This window comes from Dendropsophus ebraccatus, chromosome 11, assembly GCF_027789765.1.
Source record: "Dendropsophus ebraccatus isolate aDenEbr1 chromosome 11, aDenEbr1.pat, whole genome shotgun sequence".
NCBI classification, from domain to species: Eukaryota; Metazoa; Chordata; class Amphibia; order Anura; family Hylidae; genus Dendropsophus; species Dendropsophus ebraccatus.
The window spans coordinates 27351455-27366394 of record NC_091464.1 but is presented as its reverse complement, the minus strand read 5'-3'; the positions used below and the strand labels follow the sequence as shown (position 1 = coordinate 27366394).

The window sequence follows — 14940 nt, the reverse complement described above, 5'->3', positions numbered from 1 at the left end:
ATGTGATCAGGGGCTATCTTTAAAGGAAAGTATCTAACCTGCCGATATGTCCCTATAGGGCAGAAGGCACTAAGGATGAAGGATGGAGGCTGGACTACTTCCCTGCAAGGATCCTACCCAGACGGCCTGCTCCTCCTCATTTATGTTAGAAGAGCGGCACAGAGCACCGCCCCCATATTCATTGACAGACCGGCAGGGACAGTCCGGCTCCCAGTACACCAAGATGCCTCATTAGTATATTAAATAAACTGCTAACATACCTAAAACAGCACTGAGGATGAAGGTAAGAAGCTTCCCTTTATCCTCAATGCGGTTTGTGGGGTATTAGTAGTATAGGGTATTATATGAGCAATCTGAAGATTGTAAGTAAAAGTCCCCTTGTAGGACTACTTAAAAAGTTACCACCACTCTAATATTAATTAGGACGGGTGGACCAGCCAGAGTAGATCGAAGGAAGAAGCCCCAGTTCACCGAAATACATAGATATCATAAATAAACAGCTAATATACTGAAAATGGTGCAAAGGATCCACTGCCTGTATGGGACCCGGCCCCTTTAACCGCCCCCCCACACACACACACACGGCCCTAGGCCAGAGGATACATTACCTGCTCGGCGCCGCGGCTGTGTGTGAGGCTCCCATCGCTCCTCATCAGCCAATCAGTGCACAGAAGCACTGATTGGCTGATGGGGAGCAAGGGGAGCTGGGAGCGTCACACACAGCCGCGGTGCTGAGCAGGTAATGTATGTAAAGGGGCCGGGTCCCAATACAGGCAGAGGATCCGCTGCGTGTATGGTACCCATTCAGCGTCACACTACAGGATCCGCAACGGATTTTGCTGCAAACTCGCATCGTGAAATCCACTGCGGATCCGGTACGTGTGAAGCTACCCTAAAAGGCCTAATTGTAAGAAAGTCAATGCATAGAAAGAGAGAGTCGGCACTACCAAAGCTCCTATTGCAATTATGGCCTCACCAGCTGTATGCACGTAGCTATGCTCTAGGTTAGTTATTACCTGGGATGGTGCAACAATCGGACAGAGCTAGACAGCTATACAGACGATTCTTAATGTGGAGAAAAGAGTCCAAGTGCACTAACCATTGCGGTAAAAAGATTTTCTTTATTCGATTCCTGTGTCCATCATAACATAGTGCGAGTAGAGGGGGAGAGGGACGCCAACACCTTCCACTGGGGATTCCACAATCCCCAGTGGAAGGTGTGCATCATTGTTCTTATGGTCCGGCCATCTTTATAAATAAGGCAGTGCAAGTAAGGGTGGGTGAACCTGTCACCAGCCAATGCCTGCATGCACAGGTAATGGGAAAAATCCAAAGTACACAAAAATTGACATGCACTGGACTTGAAATCTGCACAGGTGGTCAATTTCCACACAAATTTTTGCAGATTTCTTATATCATTTTGTGGATTTTGTACATTTTTGTCCATATTACGGCTACTGTAAGGCTATATGGCTGCCTTTTCCCCCCTATGATCCTGTAGTAGGAACATAGCCTTAAAGGGGTTATCAAGTGCTACAAAAACATGGCCACTTTTCCCCCTACTGTTGTCTCCAGTTCAGGTGCGGTTTACAATTAAGCTCCATTTACTTCAATGGAACTGAGTTTCAAAACCCCACCCAAGCTGGAGACAACAGTAGGGGGGAAAGTGGCCATGTTTTTGTAGCGCTGGATAACCCCTTTAATGCTGTGAATTTATGGAAATGCCTTTCCATGCCCGACCCTAAATAGGCACATTTCAGCTACTTCTGTGGAATTAAAAGTGTACCTCCAATAGTGCACGGGAGTCATTTATCTCATGTAAACCTATTTTGAGTTTGGCGCTGGAATAAGCTTCAAGTTTGTTTTACTGCCGCTACATTCAGAAACCCATGTAGGAGTCCATTTTGGGAAGGCTATTAATTATTATTAATGGTTACACCACTTTAAAGCGTCTCTGTATCCACAATCTGCCCCCTTAAACCACTTACCATCAGATAGCTGCTTTTAATCCTGGGGATCTGTTCTGGGGTCCATTTGGCAGGTGATGCAGTAATTGTCCTAAAAAAAAACTTTAAACTTGCAGCCCTCTGTAATATTGTCGTGGCCTAAAGTGTCTGTGCCCTAGGCCTGCCACGCCTCTTCATCCCTCCCCCTGCCCTCTTCATCATTAGGAATGCCCCAGGCAGGATTTCTCCTAATCATCACTTGTCTGAACACTACACATGTTCCTTAACCATCCAGCACATGCAGCACGTGCAGTCTTCAGACAAGTGATGAATAGGAGAAATCCTGCCTGGGGGTGTTCCTAACGATGAGGAGGGCAGGGAGGAGGAAAAGAGGCGTTGCAAGCCTAGGGCACAGACACTCACTTTCACACGGGACTGCAAGTTTGAAAGTTGTTTTTTTTAGGGCAATAACTGCATCACCTGCCGAATAGACCCCAGGACAGATCTTGGATTAAAAGCAGCTGACGGTACAAGGTTTGGGAGGACAGATTGCAGGTACAGAGTCGCTTTAAATCATTATAAAAAGCTGTCATTTTCTGACACAGAGTATTTGGTTCTATTCCTTAAACATGCAAACGTCTGATTACAAATAAAAGTATTAAAACTGCATTATTGAATCAGAATATAAGAGACACGTATTGTCACCTTTCCTTTAGAAATCACACCATTAAGAAGTGACAAAGATATGGCTTTATATGAAACACACACATTCTAAGATAAAGTTTATTGAACTCCGGTTTCTTTTGTGGACGTGCATTCATGCCTAGTGCTATCTGTAAAGAATTATATTTCATTGCACCTGTGTTTGCCTCAAATGATAACGGATTACATGACCTTCTATTACAGCATTTATGGGCAAATAACAGTATGCCAGACAGGTCAGGACTGGGATGTCTGGTTCATGCCTAAGAACCTTTATACAGTAGATATGAACAGAGTCTATCATTCCGTGGCACATTCTTCCTATTGCTAAATGTGTGCTCCACTGCTATTAGACAGACATTTGGCCGTTCTATCAAGCTGACAGACCTTTAGTTACAGAAAAAAAAATCTATTAAATTATTTTCAGAATTGAATAAGATTGTTAAAATAAAAGATTAAAGGGGAAGTCCGGGTGAAATAATTTGAAGATATGTTATTGCCCAACAAAAGTTATGAAAATTACTAATAGACACTTATTACGGAAAACGCACCTATAGTGCATTTCCCCTGAACTTACTACAGCATGGCGTGTTCAGGTCTCTGTAAAGTTGGGGACATCATGTCACATAAACTGACGTCTCCTGCTGCTTCATTCTGTCCCATTGCTGCAGCAACTTTACAGAGACCTAAACACGCCATTCTGTAGTAACCCTACACTATAGGTGTATTTCCCTTAACAGGTGTCTATTAGGGTCCATTTACACAGAAGGATTATCTGAGATATTATCTGCCAAAGATTGAAGCCAAAGCCAGAAACAGACTATAAACAGGGAACAGGTCATAAAGGAAAGCATGAGATTTTTCATCTTTTCAAATCCATTTCTGGCTTTGGCTTCAAATCTTTGACAGAAAATCTGTCAGATAATCTTTCTGTGTAAACGGACCCTTAGTAATTTTCATAACTTTTGTTGGGCAATAACATATCTTAAAATTATTTAGCCTGGACTTCCCCTTTAAGTGAGCCACTGCTTGGGTTTCAAAACACTTAAAGAGAAGTCCAGCGATTTCTAAAAGCCAGCAGCCAGCAGGGGGGGGGAAACTGACTACAAGCAGGAAACGTACCTCTCCACACGGTGAGCAGCTGGAGCGGCTTTGGGACCCCTGCCAGAAGTCGAATTCCCCCCCCCCCTTGAGTTGTGATGACGTCACAACTTGGGGGAAAATGCTGATGGACCGGAAGCATCCTGCCTCAGTCACTGACTCGCTGAGCAGCCAGTCCTGGGGCGGGTCCCACAGCCGCTTGTGCCGCTCACTGCGGGCATAAGGTAATCAATTTCCCCCCTCCCCCTGCAGGCTGCCCGCTTTTAGAAATAGTCGGACTTTGCTTTTAACATCTATGGATTTAAAAAGTTTATCCAGAATTGGAATAACATGGCCACTTTCTTCCAGAGACAGCACCACTCTGGTCTCCAGTTTGGTTGGGGTTTTGCAACTCAGTTCCATTGAAGCAAATGGAGCTTAATTGCAAACCACACCTGAACTGGAGACAAGAATCATGTCTCTGGAGGAAAGCGGCCATGTTTTTCTATCAGTGAATGACCCCTTTAAGGGCTGCACGGCTGTATCACAGCAGCATACCTCCTAAGTGTCCCTCTTTTGGAGGGACAATCCCTACTTTTGAGCCAACTCCCTCTGTCCCTTTGCCCCTTACATGTCCCTCTTTTTGACCTATGAATTAAATCTGCATTAATAAACTTTTCATATTTCTCTAGAAAGCATTTAGTTTCTTAGTATATAATAGGCCCAAACATGCACATTATTCTATCATGTGATGCACAATGGATTCTAAAAATTGTTATATTTAAATGAATCATGTGACATTGCCCCTGTCACACATCATGTCACACATGCAGTTCATATTGCCCCATACACACATCTGTAGGAATTACCAATCCGTTTTGGGGACATGATCCGTGCCGCAAAAAAAAGATCAACCCGCTGTGTGGCTATGTTCACACAACGTTTTTTTAGCTGTTTAAAATTATGTCCGTTATTTTGAGTCGGACGTCATTTAGCTGTCTGGCCTTCCCTTAGTGCAATGACTGGTGTTTGCACATTATTCTAGTTTGGGTTACTAATTGCCCTTTTGATGCAGCTTAATTGAAAAGTCCATTGAATTTAATAGTAAAAAAACGGTGACAAAAGAAAAACTGTGTAAACTACTAATAATAAATGTCCGCTGTTTGCAAAAGATGTCCGAAAATAATGATTATGTTCATTATTTTGACGTCTGCAGTAAAAAAGTCAGTTATTCAATGCATTGTGTGCATTGGATGTCCGTCTTCCCATTGACTTCAATGCATTGCCATTGCAGTCAGTTAAATTGACTGTTTTTTTAAATATCAAAATCGGCCCCCTATTCTCGATTTTTGACATTGTGTGAACATAGCCTGTGTCTGTGTCATCTATCTGAAGTGGGTCCCTGCAAACGCGGTCAGTTACTGAAACACATTGTAATCGTGGACCTGCAGACAGGATTACAAGACAGGGTTAGGCTAGGTTCACACGTTTAACAGCGTCCGTTGCATAACAATTCACAATTGATTTGCGGGCACCGGCGGCTGTGCCCGCAAATCGATTAGCCATTCACTCCAATGCAATGTGCGGCCGTAATGCACATTGCGTTGTGTGAACAGCTGATGTGTGTGAACAGCTGATGTTTGCGGACGCTGTTCAGTGAACAGCGTCCGGAACTAATTGACAGACACATTATTCTAACGCCCTTTCTAAAGATCGGGCGTTAGAATAATGTTGTGAGAACACAGCGGGCAGCATTGCGTTGACTTCAATGCAATGCCGCCCCTGCAGTAAAGAGCGGACGCTGAGGCAATTGCAAGGATGCAGCCACACATACAGGATCTGCTGCAGCTTTGCAGATATAAATGTAACTAAATGCATCAGTCTGCAGCAGATCCTGTATCTGTGACTGCATCAATCTGCAGTAGATCCTGTATGCGTGATTGCATCAATCTGCAGTAGATCCTGTATGCGTGATTGCATCAATCTGCAGGAGATACTACAGTAATAAGTGAATTAATCGTCTAAATAGTTGGGAGGTATGCTACAATGCCGGGAGATGTCGAGTCCACTGCGCAGCTTCCCGCTCCGTAAGGTCCATGGATTACAGAGGGTGAGAATAAACCCTTACTGCAATTTCAATCCAAATCTGCAGCAGGACACACTTGTCAGCAAGGTCTGCGTGCTTTACAATTCACAAACCAATTTGGCCCTATATAGTGAAATGACTTTCTGTAAAACGTATAATCTGCAAAACACTTCAAATTCTGCCTCAGTAAAAGCTTGGAGCCCATATGACTACTAAGAGGTCTTCCACAGTTCTTACAGTAAAGAATGTGAATAATCTTTGTCAAGAACTGGTTTAACCCCTTCATGATCAAAAGGCGGTAATGCACAGATGTCCAGGCTGACAGGTTTTCCTTCACTATGATCCATGTGACAGGTCTTGTTGTCGCTGTGTTAAGGGTAACCCTTATCAGGGCTCGAGCAAAGGGCAGCTGCCTGGGAACCACAGGTATGTGAAGCCTTGTGGAGCCAGGTTGGGAAACACCGCCCTTCTTCATGAGCAAATTCTTCCATATTATAAGCAAGATGTATGCATCATTTTCCTAAGTAAACTGATTAAAAAAAAAAAAAAAAAGTTGTGAAAACAAAGCAACTCTGTACCTACAATCTGACCTCCCCAAACCACTTGTACCTTCGGATAGCTGCTTTTAATCCAAGATCTGTAATGGGGTCCGTTCGGCAGGTGATGCAGTTATTGTCCGAAAAAACTACTTTAAAACTTGCAGCCCGTGCCAAACGGGAGTATCTGTGCCCTAACTTTGCACCACCCCTCCGTCCCTCCTCCCCACCCTCCTCATCATTAGGAATGCTCCAGGCAGATTGTCTCCTATTCGTCAGCTGTGTGAATACTGAACATGGGCTGGATCGTTAAGCACCTGTGCAATGTTCAGCATGTTGAAAATGTTACAGTGGCATTCCTAATGATGAAGAGGGTGGGGAGGAGGGACGGAGGGGTGGTGCAAAGTTAGGGCATGGATACTCCCGTTTGGCACGGGGTTTCAAGTTTAAAAGTTGTTTTTTAGGACAATAACTGCATCACCTGCTGAACGGACCTCAGGACAGATCTTGGATTAAAAGCAGCTATCTGACGGTACAAGTGGTTTGGGGGGGTCAGAGCCTGACTCAAAATCTCCATTCTACTGGATCTAGAGGATAAATGAGTATGATGAGATTAACATTAGGGTTCTGTGTTTTTCAGTTAAGTTCTTCCACACCAAACTAACCCAACCAATCCATTATGGACCTTGCTCTGTGAACTGGGGCACAATCCTGCTGGAAATGAGGAGGATCTTCCTAACACTGCCAGATGGGCTTTGGAGCTCTGCAGTTATCGGGTCAGGAGATCACTGGTGACCTACATACACTAGGCACCTTCACACACCGCACTGTAACTTTGCATGGTCTGCAAATTTATGACTGCGATTACTATACACTTCAACTAGTGTCCTAGTAGGTTGTCATAGGTATGTGGAGCCTTGTTGACTGTGATGCATCTCACAGCTGCTGGAAAGTGCAAGGAGGATGATCCATAAAGAAACCAACCAAACATACAGACATATCTAGCCAGGTGACATAGTGCATTGTTTTGCGGGAAGATCCAGTCTGCTCCAGGGAAGACAACTGCGTGTATGTACATTATCTGCAAGAATCAGTTGGTAGTGCGGTCCACAGGTATGAGTGTTCCCAGATAATGCCACATACATATTCTTCAGACTATATTGTTGACACCACTAGCTTGTATTCTTCCAGCCAATGGTTGCAGGATGTTTGTTCGCTCATGTTTATCACCTGACATCCCAACAGTGTCGGACCGGGGTCTCTGCCCACCAGAGGAAAAGATCCTAAGGGGCCCACCAATAAGGAACCAGTGAGAAACAACATGTCAGTCAGTGTTAGGGTGGGTTCATACTGAGGACATGTCACTTCTTTCGGTGGATAGTAAAATACGCCTGCCCACAGAATGGTGTCTATGAAGCCAGCGGAAAGGCGCACGGCCATGCGCGCGAAAGGCAGCGGAATTCTGCGGACATTATCCGTGAGAATTCCTCAGTATGAACCCACCCTTAGTGCTGGTTCCTGCACGTCATCAGCTGCTCAGCCGCGATTGGCTGAGCATAACAGAAGCCCCAGACGTCTTCTGTTATGCTCAGCCAATCGCGGCTGAGCAGCTCATGACGCACTGAAGGGGGGCTGGAATGATGGAGGGCTGGAGCAGTGTGACGGCAGCACACTCCGGCTAGAGGTCTGGTTAATATAATAAGAAAATTATTTGCTACTAGAAATGGCTTCAGATTAAAATACAGGTGGGGTTTTATAAAAATAAATTCAGCTTTGACTTAAAGGGGTTATCCAGCGCTGCAAAAACATGTCCACTTTCTTCCAGAGACAGCCCCACTCTTGTCTCCAGTTTGGGTGGGGTTTTGCTGCTCAGTTCCATTGAAGTGAATGGAGCTTAATTGTAAACCGCACCTGAACTAGGGACAAGAGTCGTGTTGTCTCTGAAAGAAAGTGGCCATGTTTTTGTAGCACTGGATAACCCCTTTAATGTATTGTACATAATGAAGGCAATGATAATTCTACGGTATAGATAATTTTTAAAGCATCCTTACCTGCGCCAAAGAATTGTATTTTCTGAACAGCCAGATGACGACAAGCATGCAGAAACTGTAATACAGACATATCAGTGGTCACCACGTGAAGCAATTGGAATGATTTACTCAACATAGACTTAAATTTCATACAAAGTTGCATATAGTCTTTACAAGCAATGCAATGTAATGCAATCTCCCAATTTCATGATTTCATAGTGTATCCCTTTGTTAATACAGTTATGTTCCCCTCACAGTTAAAGGGAACCTGTCACCATGAAAATGGTTTCTAAGCTATCGGCATCATGTTATAGAGCAGAAGGAGCTGAGCGGATGGACATACAGTATATCTTTATGAGAAAAGATTCGGTATGAGCCCCCGGTGGTGTTGTGTCGGAGGATCGGCCGGTCACTTGCTAGATGGTGAAGTGTGACTCCACTCTGGTGGTAGTTGGCCGAGATACAGAGGTGTTACTTTGTGACGCCAGTGCCGGTTGGGCACACAAGTGTGATGGTACATCTGCTTTTATTTTATAAGGCCGGTTGTACCTTTTTCCCCTGTGGTCAGTGTCCTGCTGGGTTGCTACAGGGTCCCTTGGGATAGTGTAATCACGGCTGGCCAGAGCGGTGTAGTGACCCTCCCGGACTATCGGATCTGCCACCCACAGAAAGGGAAAATGTCCCAAGGTTGTGGTGTGTGCTGTGTGGGTGTGAGGCGAAGAATCAGAGTCTCTTTAACATAAATAAGCTGATCTTTACTAGAAAAGTACGTGCTTGCAGAAGGTTACAAGGTTATGACGTTTCTCTTGATAAAGCAAAGGATAATATACTTAACACTTATAGACAATGACTTGACAATACAGCAACCGAATCTGCAACAGGAATTGTCAGGAGTACAGTCGTGCCAACTGAGTAGCATGCTGAGTGATACAAAAAAGCAAAGTAGCAGAGAGGAGGATGCCGTGAGAGTCTCAAGGTAGTACCATGCTCTGCCGGGATGTTGGAGGATGAGGTAGAAGAATACGCAGAAGAAGAAAAACACTTGTGCCCGTGTATTGACCTTTTGCTAGTCCTTACACCACCTTATGCCCACTAGATTTCGCTGAACAGCCCTAGGGGGGGGGGGCGTGGACACAAGCCCTGGACCCCCGACCTTGGATGAGCGGAATGCTGAGGGCTCCCTGCTGACAACTGCGCTGCCAGATAGAGTTCCTAGGCTTTGCACAACTTTGCTCTATTCGGACCAGTTCCTCGCTTACTGCTGTCTGTGGATACTGTCCTGCTCTGTGATATTCCTAATTTACGGTGTGGGTTAAAGTTGTCTCTGACTTGTCGTCTCTCAGAAGGGGTTTAGCACTGCATACTGTTGCGTAGCGTTACTGAGAAGAAAACTGTTCGGCGTGACCTGTCTGACGTCCTACCCATACGGGATTCTGACTAAGGGTGGGTTCATACTAAGGAATTCTCGCAGATAATGTTCGCGGAATTGCGCTGTCTGTCCGCGAGCATGGCCGCGCACCTTTCCGCCAGCTCCATAGACACCATTCTATGGGCCGGCGTATTCCGCTATCCACCGAAAGAAGGGACATGTCACTTCTTTCGGCAGATAGCGGAATACGCCGACCCATAGAATGGTTTCTACTCCGGGACTTGTGAAAAAAAAGAGAGGTCTGTCCAGTCTTTTTGTTTAACCATAGTTGTAGTAAGAGGGCTTATCCCTGTGTCATGCTACCATGGTTTGGGTAGCATAAAACTCCTGACTGGTGTCCTTTAATAATCATGAGGACCTATCAACTCCTCTGACGTGTCTGTTTTAGCAAGGCTATGTTCACAAGGAATATTCTTGTACATTGATATCTCACCAAAATGCACAAAACAAATCCTATTGTTTTCAATGGAAAATCTCCATTCTGTTTGGGTGGCACAGATTGTTCCGATGCAGATTGCAAATTGATCCATCTGTGCGGTTTTGTACGGTGGAATTTGCATGCAGACGTGTCAGATTCTAGGAGCAAATGCCCCCAAAAGAGGTAGAAACTGTATTAACGAGTTTGTGACCTGAGGAATAAAGCATTGAAACTGCACCCAAATGGCAGCCAGAAAAGCCTACCAGAGGATGGGGAGTAATGGTGGCACACTGATTTTCATAGTAAATGTGCCTAGAAGTGTAAGAGCTTTTTATTTTCAATAGCTGATGTGTTTTACATGCTTTTTATCTGTGCAGCTTGTACAGTAAATGTTAGGGTCCTGTTATATGGGGCCAAACTACTCGTCTGTAAGCTTATCATGTTGTTTTGCCTCATCAGCTGGATGTGTGTTATAGCTGTTGTGTGGCCGGCAGCTAATTGCAGAAAAGGGCCACACAAACAATTTACAATTTATCTTCTGTGGCTGCAGGACCACCGAGCTGTGTAATAGGCTTGTTTACTTTCCTGCTCGGGGACGTGTAATGCGGCCCTCATTGTGACATGCTCACATTGTACTGAACGTGCATGCACACAAGTGTATAGCTCAATGAAATGCATGGCTTACCAGAAAGTGAGCAAGGGGGGCAGGACTTAAAGCAGGGATAAGGAACCTTCGACCCTCAAGCTGTTGCAAAACTCCAATTCCCATCATGCCTAGACAGCCAAAGCAAAACTTGTATTTTTCCAACAGTTGAAGGGCCGAAGGTTCCCCATTCCTGACTTAAAGGGAACCAATCATCAAAAAATTGGGCCACAACCTACAGTATTAATATAGTTTAATATAGCCAGTTGCACTGTTCACATACAAAAAAGTACTTTTTTTCAGCCTTACACACCACCGAAAATAAAGTTTAAAAAAATCCTGCGACGTAGGTAAATTACCATTATATAGACATGGGGGCAAACCTCTCACACAATGTAGTCACAAATAGCGCAAACATTCCTCCGTAGTCGCGGTTCTCTGTGTCAGAGCCTGCAACGCCACGGAGGGTCCTAGCCATGAAGTTGTTACACATGGAAAATTACAGGATGGCCTATCGGTGACTCTGCAGACTATCACGCCCTGAGAGGATGGATTACAGAGGACTGGGTAATGGTGATTAACAGGGGGTATGTGTAACACTGAAACAGACGAGTTATATGTCTAGGAACAGCGCTACTGGCTATTTCCATTCTGGTTCTGAGCTGATTTTGTGATGATTGGTTCCCTTTAAAGCATTACCGTAATTTGTATTACCTTCTGACATCAGACATGTCAAAAGTTACGGATCACTGCCATCTTGATTTAGAGCCATGGAAAGAGTGCATCTCATCCTGGCTGTCAATCTGACTCATTTGCTTCATTACAGTCTATGATGAGACAAAGTCAGACCCTCGTCTGGCCGGGAAGTGGAGCGCTCTCCCCCCAGCTGTAACTCTCAATCAAATATATTTTTCGTGCAGCCTGAAAACCCCTTTAACTGCAGCGGTTGTAGGTTATGTCAAATTAAATATTTTTGCACATACATACATTTAGTAAATGTACCTCCTTCTCTGATATTACTGCTCTTTTCCTTCCACTCTAGACAGCTTGTTGGCTAGGTCTGGGTGGTATATATAGTTATAATATAGATGCACAGAGTTATAATGGGACATGTATCAATGTTCTACCTAGAACCAGGTGTAAATTTGCTACGCTGGGCGCAGGTTCAGATTCAGTAAGACGCGTACACCTCTTAGTGAATTCGGCAGGGGAAAAGGGGGTGGGGCCTAAGTCAAGACCAGCATATGAGTACCCTGGTCTTCATAAATCCCCCCCCCCCATAGTGTGTGTATATATATATATATATATATATATATATATATATATATATATATATATATATACATACACATACACACACACACACACACTATATGTTATCATATATATATACACATACTCCCTAGAGCTATATACACCATCCAGACCACTGCTTTTAGAGTACAGCTGTGGTTGTTAACCTAGACAACAAGCTTTTAACAATGGGAGCATATCAGGAAAAGGAGACAAGTTTGCTAAATAAATGCATATGTAAACCTATTTACTACAAGATTACCGGTTAGTTAAGATTAGTTGAGATGGGAATAGCCCTTTTAGACCCATTCATGGTCAAAATGTTTAATTATAGAAGAACAGCAACTCTTACCATCCAATTAATGAGAAGGTAGCTGTGATCCTCTTCACTGTTGTAATTGTTATCTGCAAAAGATAAAAAAAAAAAAAATTGGTAAATTTTACATGATTATGATAAAAATAAAATAAAACAACCTTTGTGTAGGATATTACCCGATAACAGAGGCTGCTGCAACACTTCTAGACAGTTTCTACCTATAAACCACAGCTAGCATCATAATTGTAATCACTCTAATAGGAAATCTGTAATTTTTGTCAGCAATGCAATCTTGGTGTGCAGAATAAGTAAAATAAATTACAAATACATGTCATGGGAAAATAATTGCCCCACTATGACCCCAGTCTGAACTTGACAGTGGAATGGATTATTTTTCTCTCCACGCAGTAATATATGTGTGCACACGTCTGTACCATCTATCGTTCTCCCCAGCTTTCTTAGGGCCATGCAGTATCTCCTATTCTTCAACTGACTCCACAGTACACAGGATGCATATTCTAAGGTAAAATGCAAATTTATACTTAAACCTTTTAAAAATTAGTCATATTAGTATATGCACGACAACCTATTAGTATTTGCATGACACCCTATGCAATATTAGTCTATGCATGGCACCCTAAGAGTATATGCATGGCAAACTATACAATATTAGCATATGCACGGCACCCTTTGCAATATTAGTATATGCAGAGCACCCTATTAGTATATGCACGGCACCCTAAGCAATATTAGTATATCCAGAGCCCCCTATTAGCATATGCAAGGCACCCTAAGCAATATTAGTATATGCATGGCTGCAATAAAGTGCTGCAGTTGCAGCCAATTGGTCCTACCTAACTGTTGGTCAGTGATGCATTGTCAGGCAATGACCTAATAATAACAATAATAATAATAATAATAATAATAATAATAATAATAATAATAAATAATATTTATTTGTGTAGTGCCAACAGATTCCTTAAAGGGGTAGTGCGACGCTAAGAAATTATTCACAGAACAACACACATTACAAAGTTATACAACTTTGTAATGTATGTTATGTCTGTGAATCGCCCCCTTCCCGTGTCCCACCACCCCCGCACGTGTACCCTGAAGTGTTGGTGCATTATACATTACCTGATCCGTGTCGCGCATGTCCGCCATCTTGTGCTAAATGTCATCTTCGAACGGACGGCCGAACGGCTCCGACCGTCCCTATTGCCGGCCGCCTTCTGCAGCGTCATCAGCTGCTCAGCCACGATTGGCTGAGCACAGTTATGCTCAGCCAATTGCGGCTGAGCATCTTATGATGCTGCAGAAGGCGGACGGCACTAGGGACGGTCGGAGCGGTTCGGCGGGCTGTCCAAAGATGACGTTTGGCACAAGATGGCGGACATGTGCGAAATGGATCAGGTAATGTATAATGCACCAACACTTCCGGGTACACGTCCGGGGGTGGTGGGACACGGGAAGGGGGCGATTCACAGACATAACATACATTACCAAGTTGTATAACTTTGTAAAGTGTGTTATTCTGTGAATAATTTCTTAGTGCCGCGCTACCCCTTTAAATAGAATGTACTATCAGGTATATTCTCTTTAAAATCACATATGAATCGAGCTGTGCCGGCACGGGAAAGCCGGTGCCGCGGTCCCTTTTTTGAACCGCGGCCCGGTTCCCGTGTATGGCGCCGTTCTATTGATTCTAATGGAGCCGTGTCATTGAGAGGTGCGGGGGTTTCCTCCCACTGGGGGCGGGCCGGCCCACCTCCAGTACTTCACCCCCCAGCCCGGTAACTCTGAATAAAACGGCGCCCTAAGCAGGAACCAGGCTGCGGTTCAAAAAAAAAGGACCGTGGCACCGGCTTCCCCGTGCCGGCGCCGTTCGATTCATGTGTGATTTAAAGAGAGTGTACCTGATGGTACATTCTCTATAAAATGGGATAGTAAGGAGCACACACAGACTTTCTTATGTTGAAGCATCAGTTATATGCCATAAGCTGAAATGGTCTGACACTGCAGTTAATAAACATGTGTAAGGCTGTGTTCACATCTTTTTTTCTGTTCATCCAACGAAGCAGAGACATTCAATCTGATGGAGTCATAACATGATGGACATCAGCCGTGCCCTAGGAACTTCACTGACATATAATGTGGTCTGTCGAGTTCCCTAATGGCGCCTGTCATTTTGATTAGAAGAACAGCACTGCAAGCTGAACTATTATTCCTGTCAAATCTGATGTGTTTTTTTTTTTCTTTAATGCAGTTCAGGTCAGCAGGAAAATCTATAGATATATTTTCTCTGCATTGCCCATAAACAGATCCCAGTGATCTAATAGCTGCTGGTCATTAGACTACTACTCAGAACTCATTACCAATGGGCTAATGCTCCTCTCGGAGAAGAGCGCCATAAAGGTGTGTGGAGCCTTAGAGACCATTAATGCTCCACTGGGAATTCTGG

At 44.0% G+C, this 14940-nt stretch overlaps 1 protein-coding gene across 5 annotated transcripts in view; it reads right to left on the bottom strand.

The window, feature by feature from the left end:
- LOC138767870 (uncharacterized) overlaps positions 1-14940 on the bottom strand; it is a 341381-nt gene that overhangs the window by 306164 nt on the left and 20277 nt on the right. For 4 of the 5 annotated variants that reach the window (XM_069945717.1, XM_069945715.1, XM_069945720.1 and 1 more), the window contains 2 exons: positions 12516-12568; positions 8402-8456 (listed from right to left, as the gene is read on the bottom strand). In XM_069945717.1, coding sequence (XP_069801818.1) covers positions 8402-8456; positions 12516-12568 — 108 coding nt within the window. Of the gene's footprint in view, positions 1-8401; positions 8457-12515; positions 12569-14940 lie in introns of those variants that run through there. The other variant, XM_069945719.1, reaches the window with a different exon arrangement.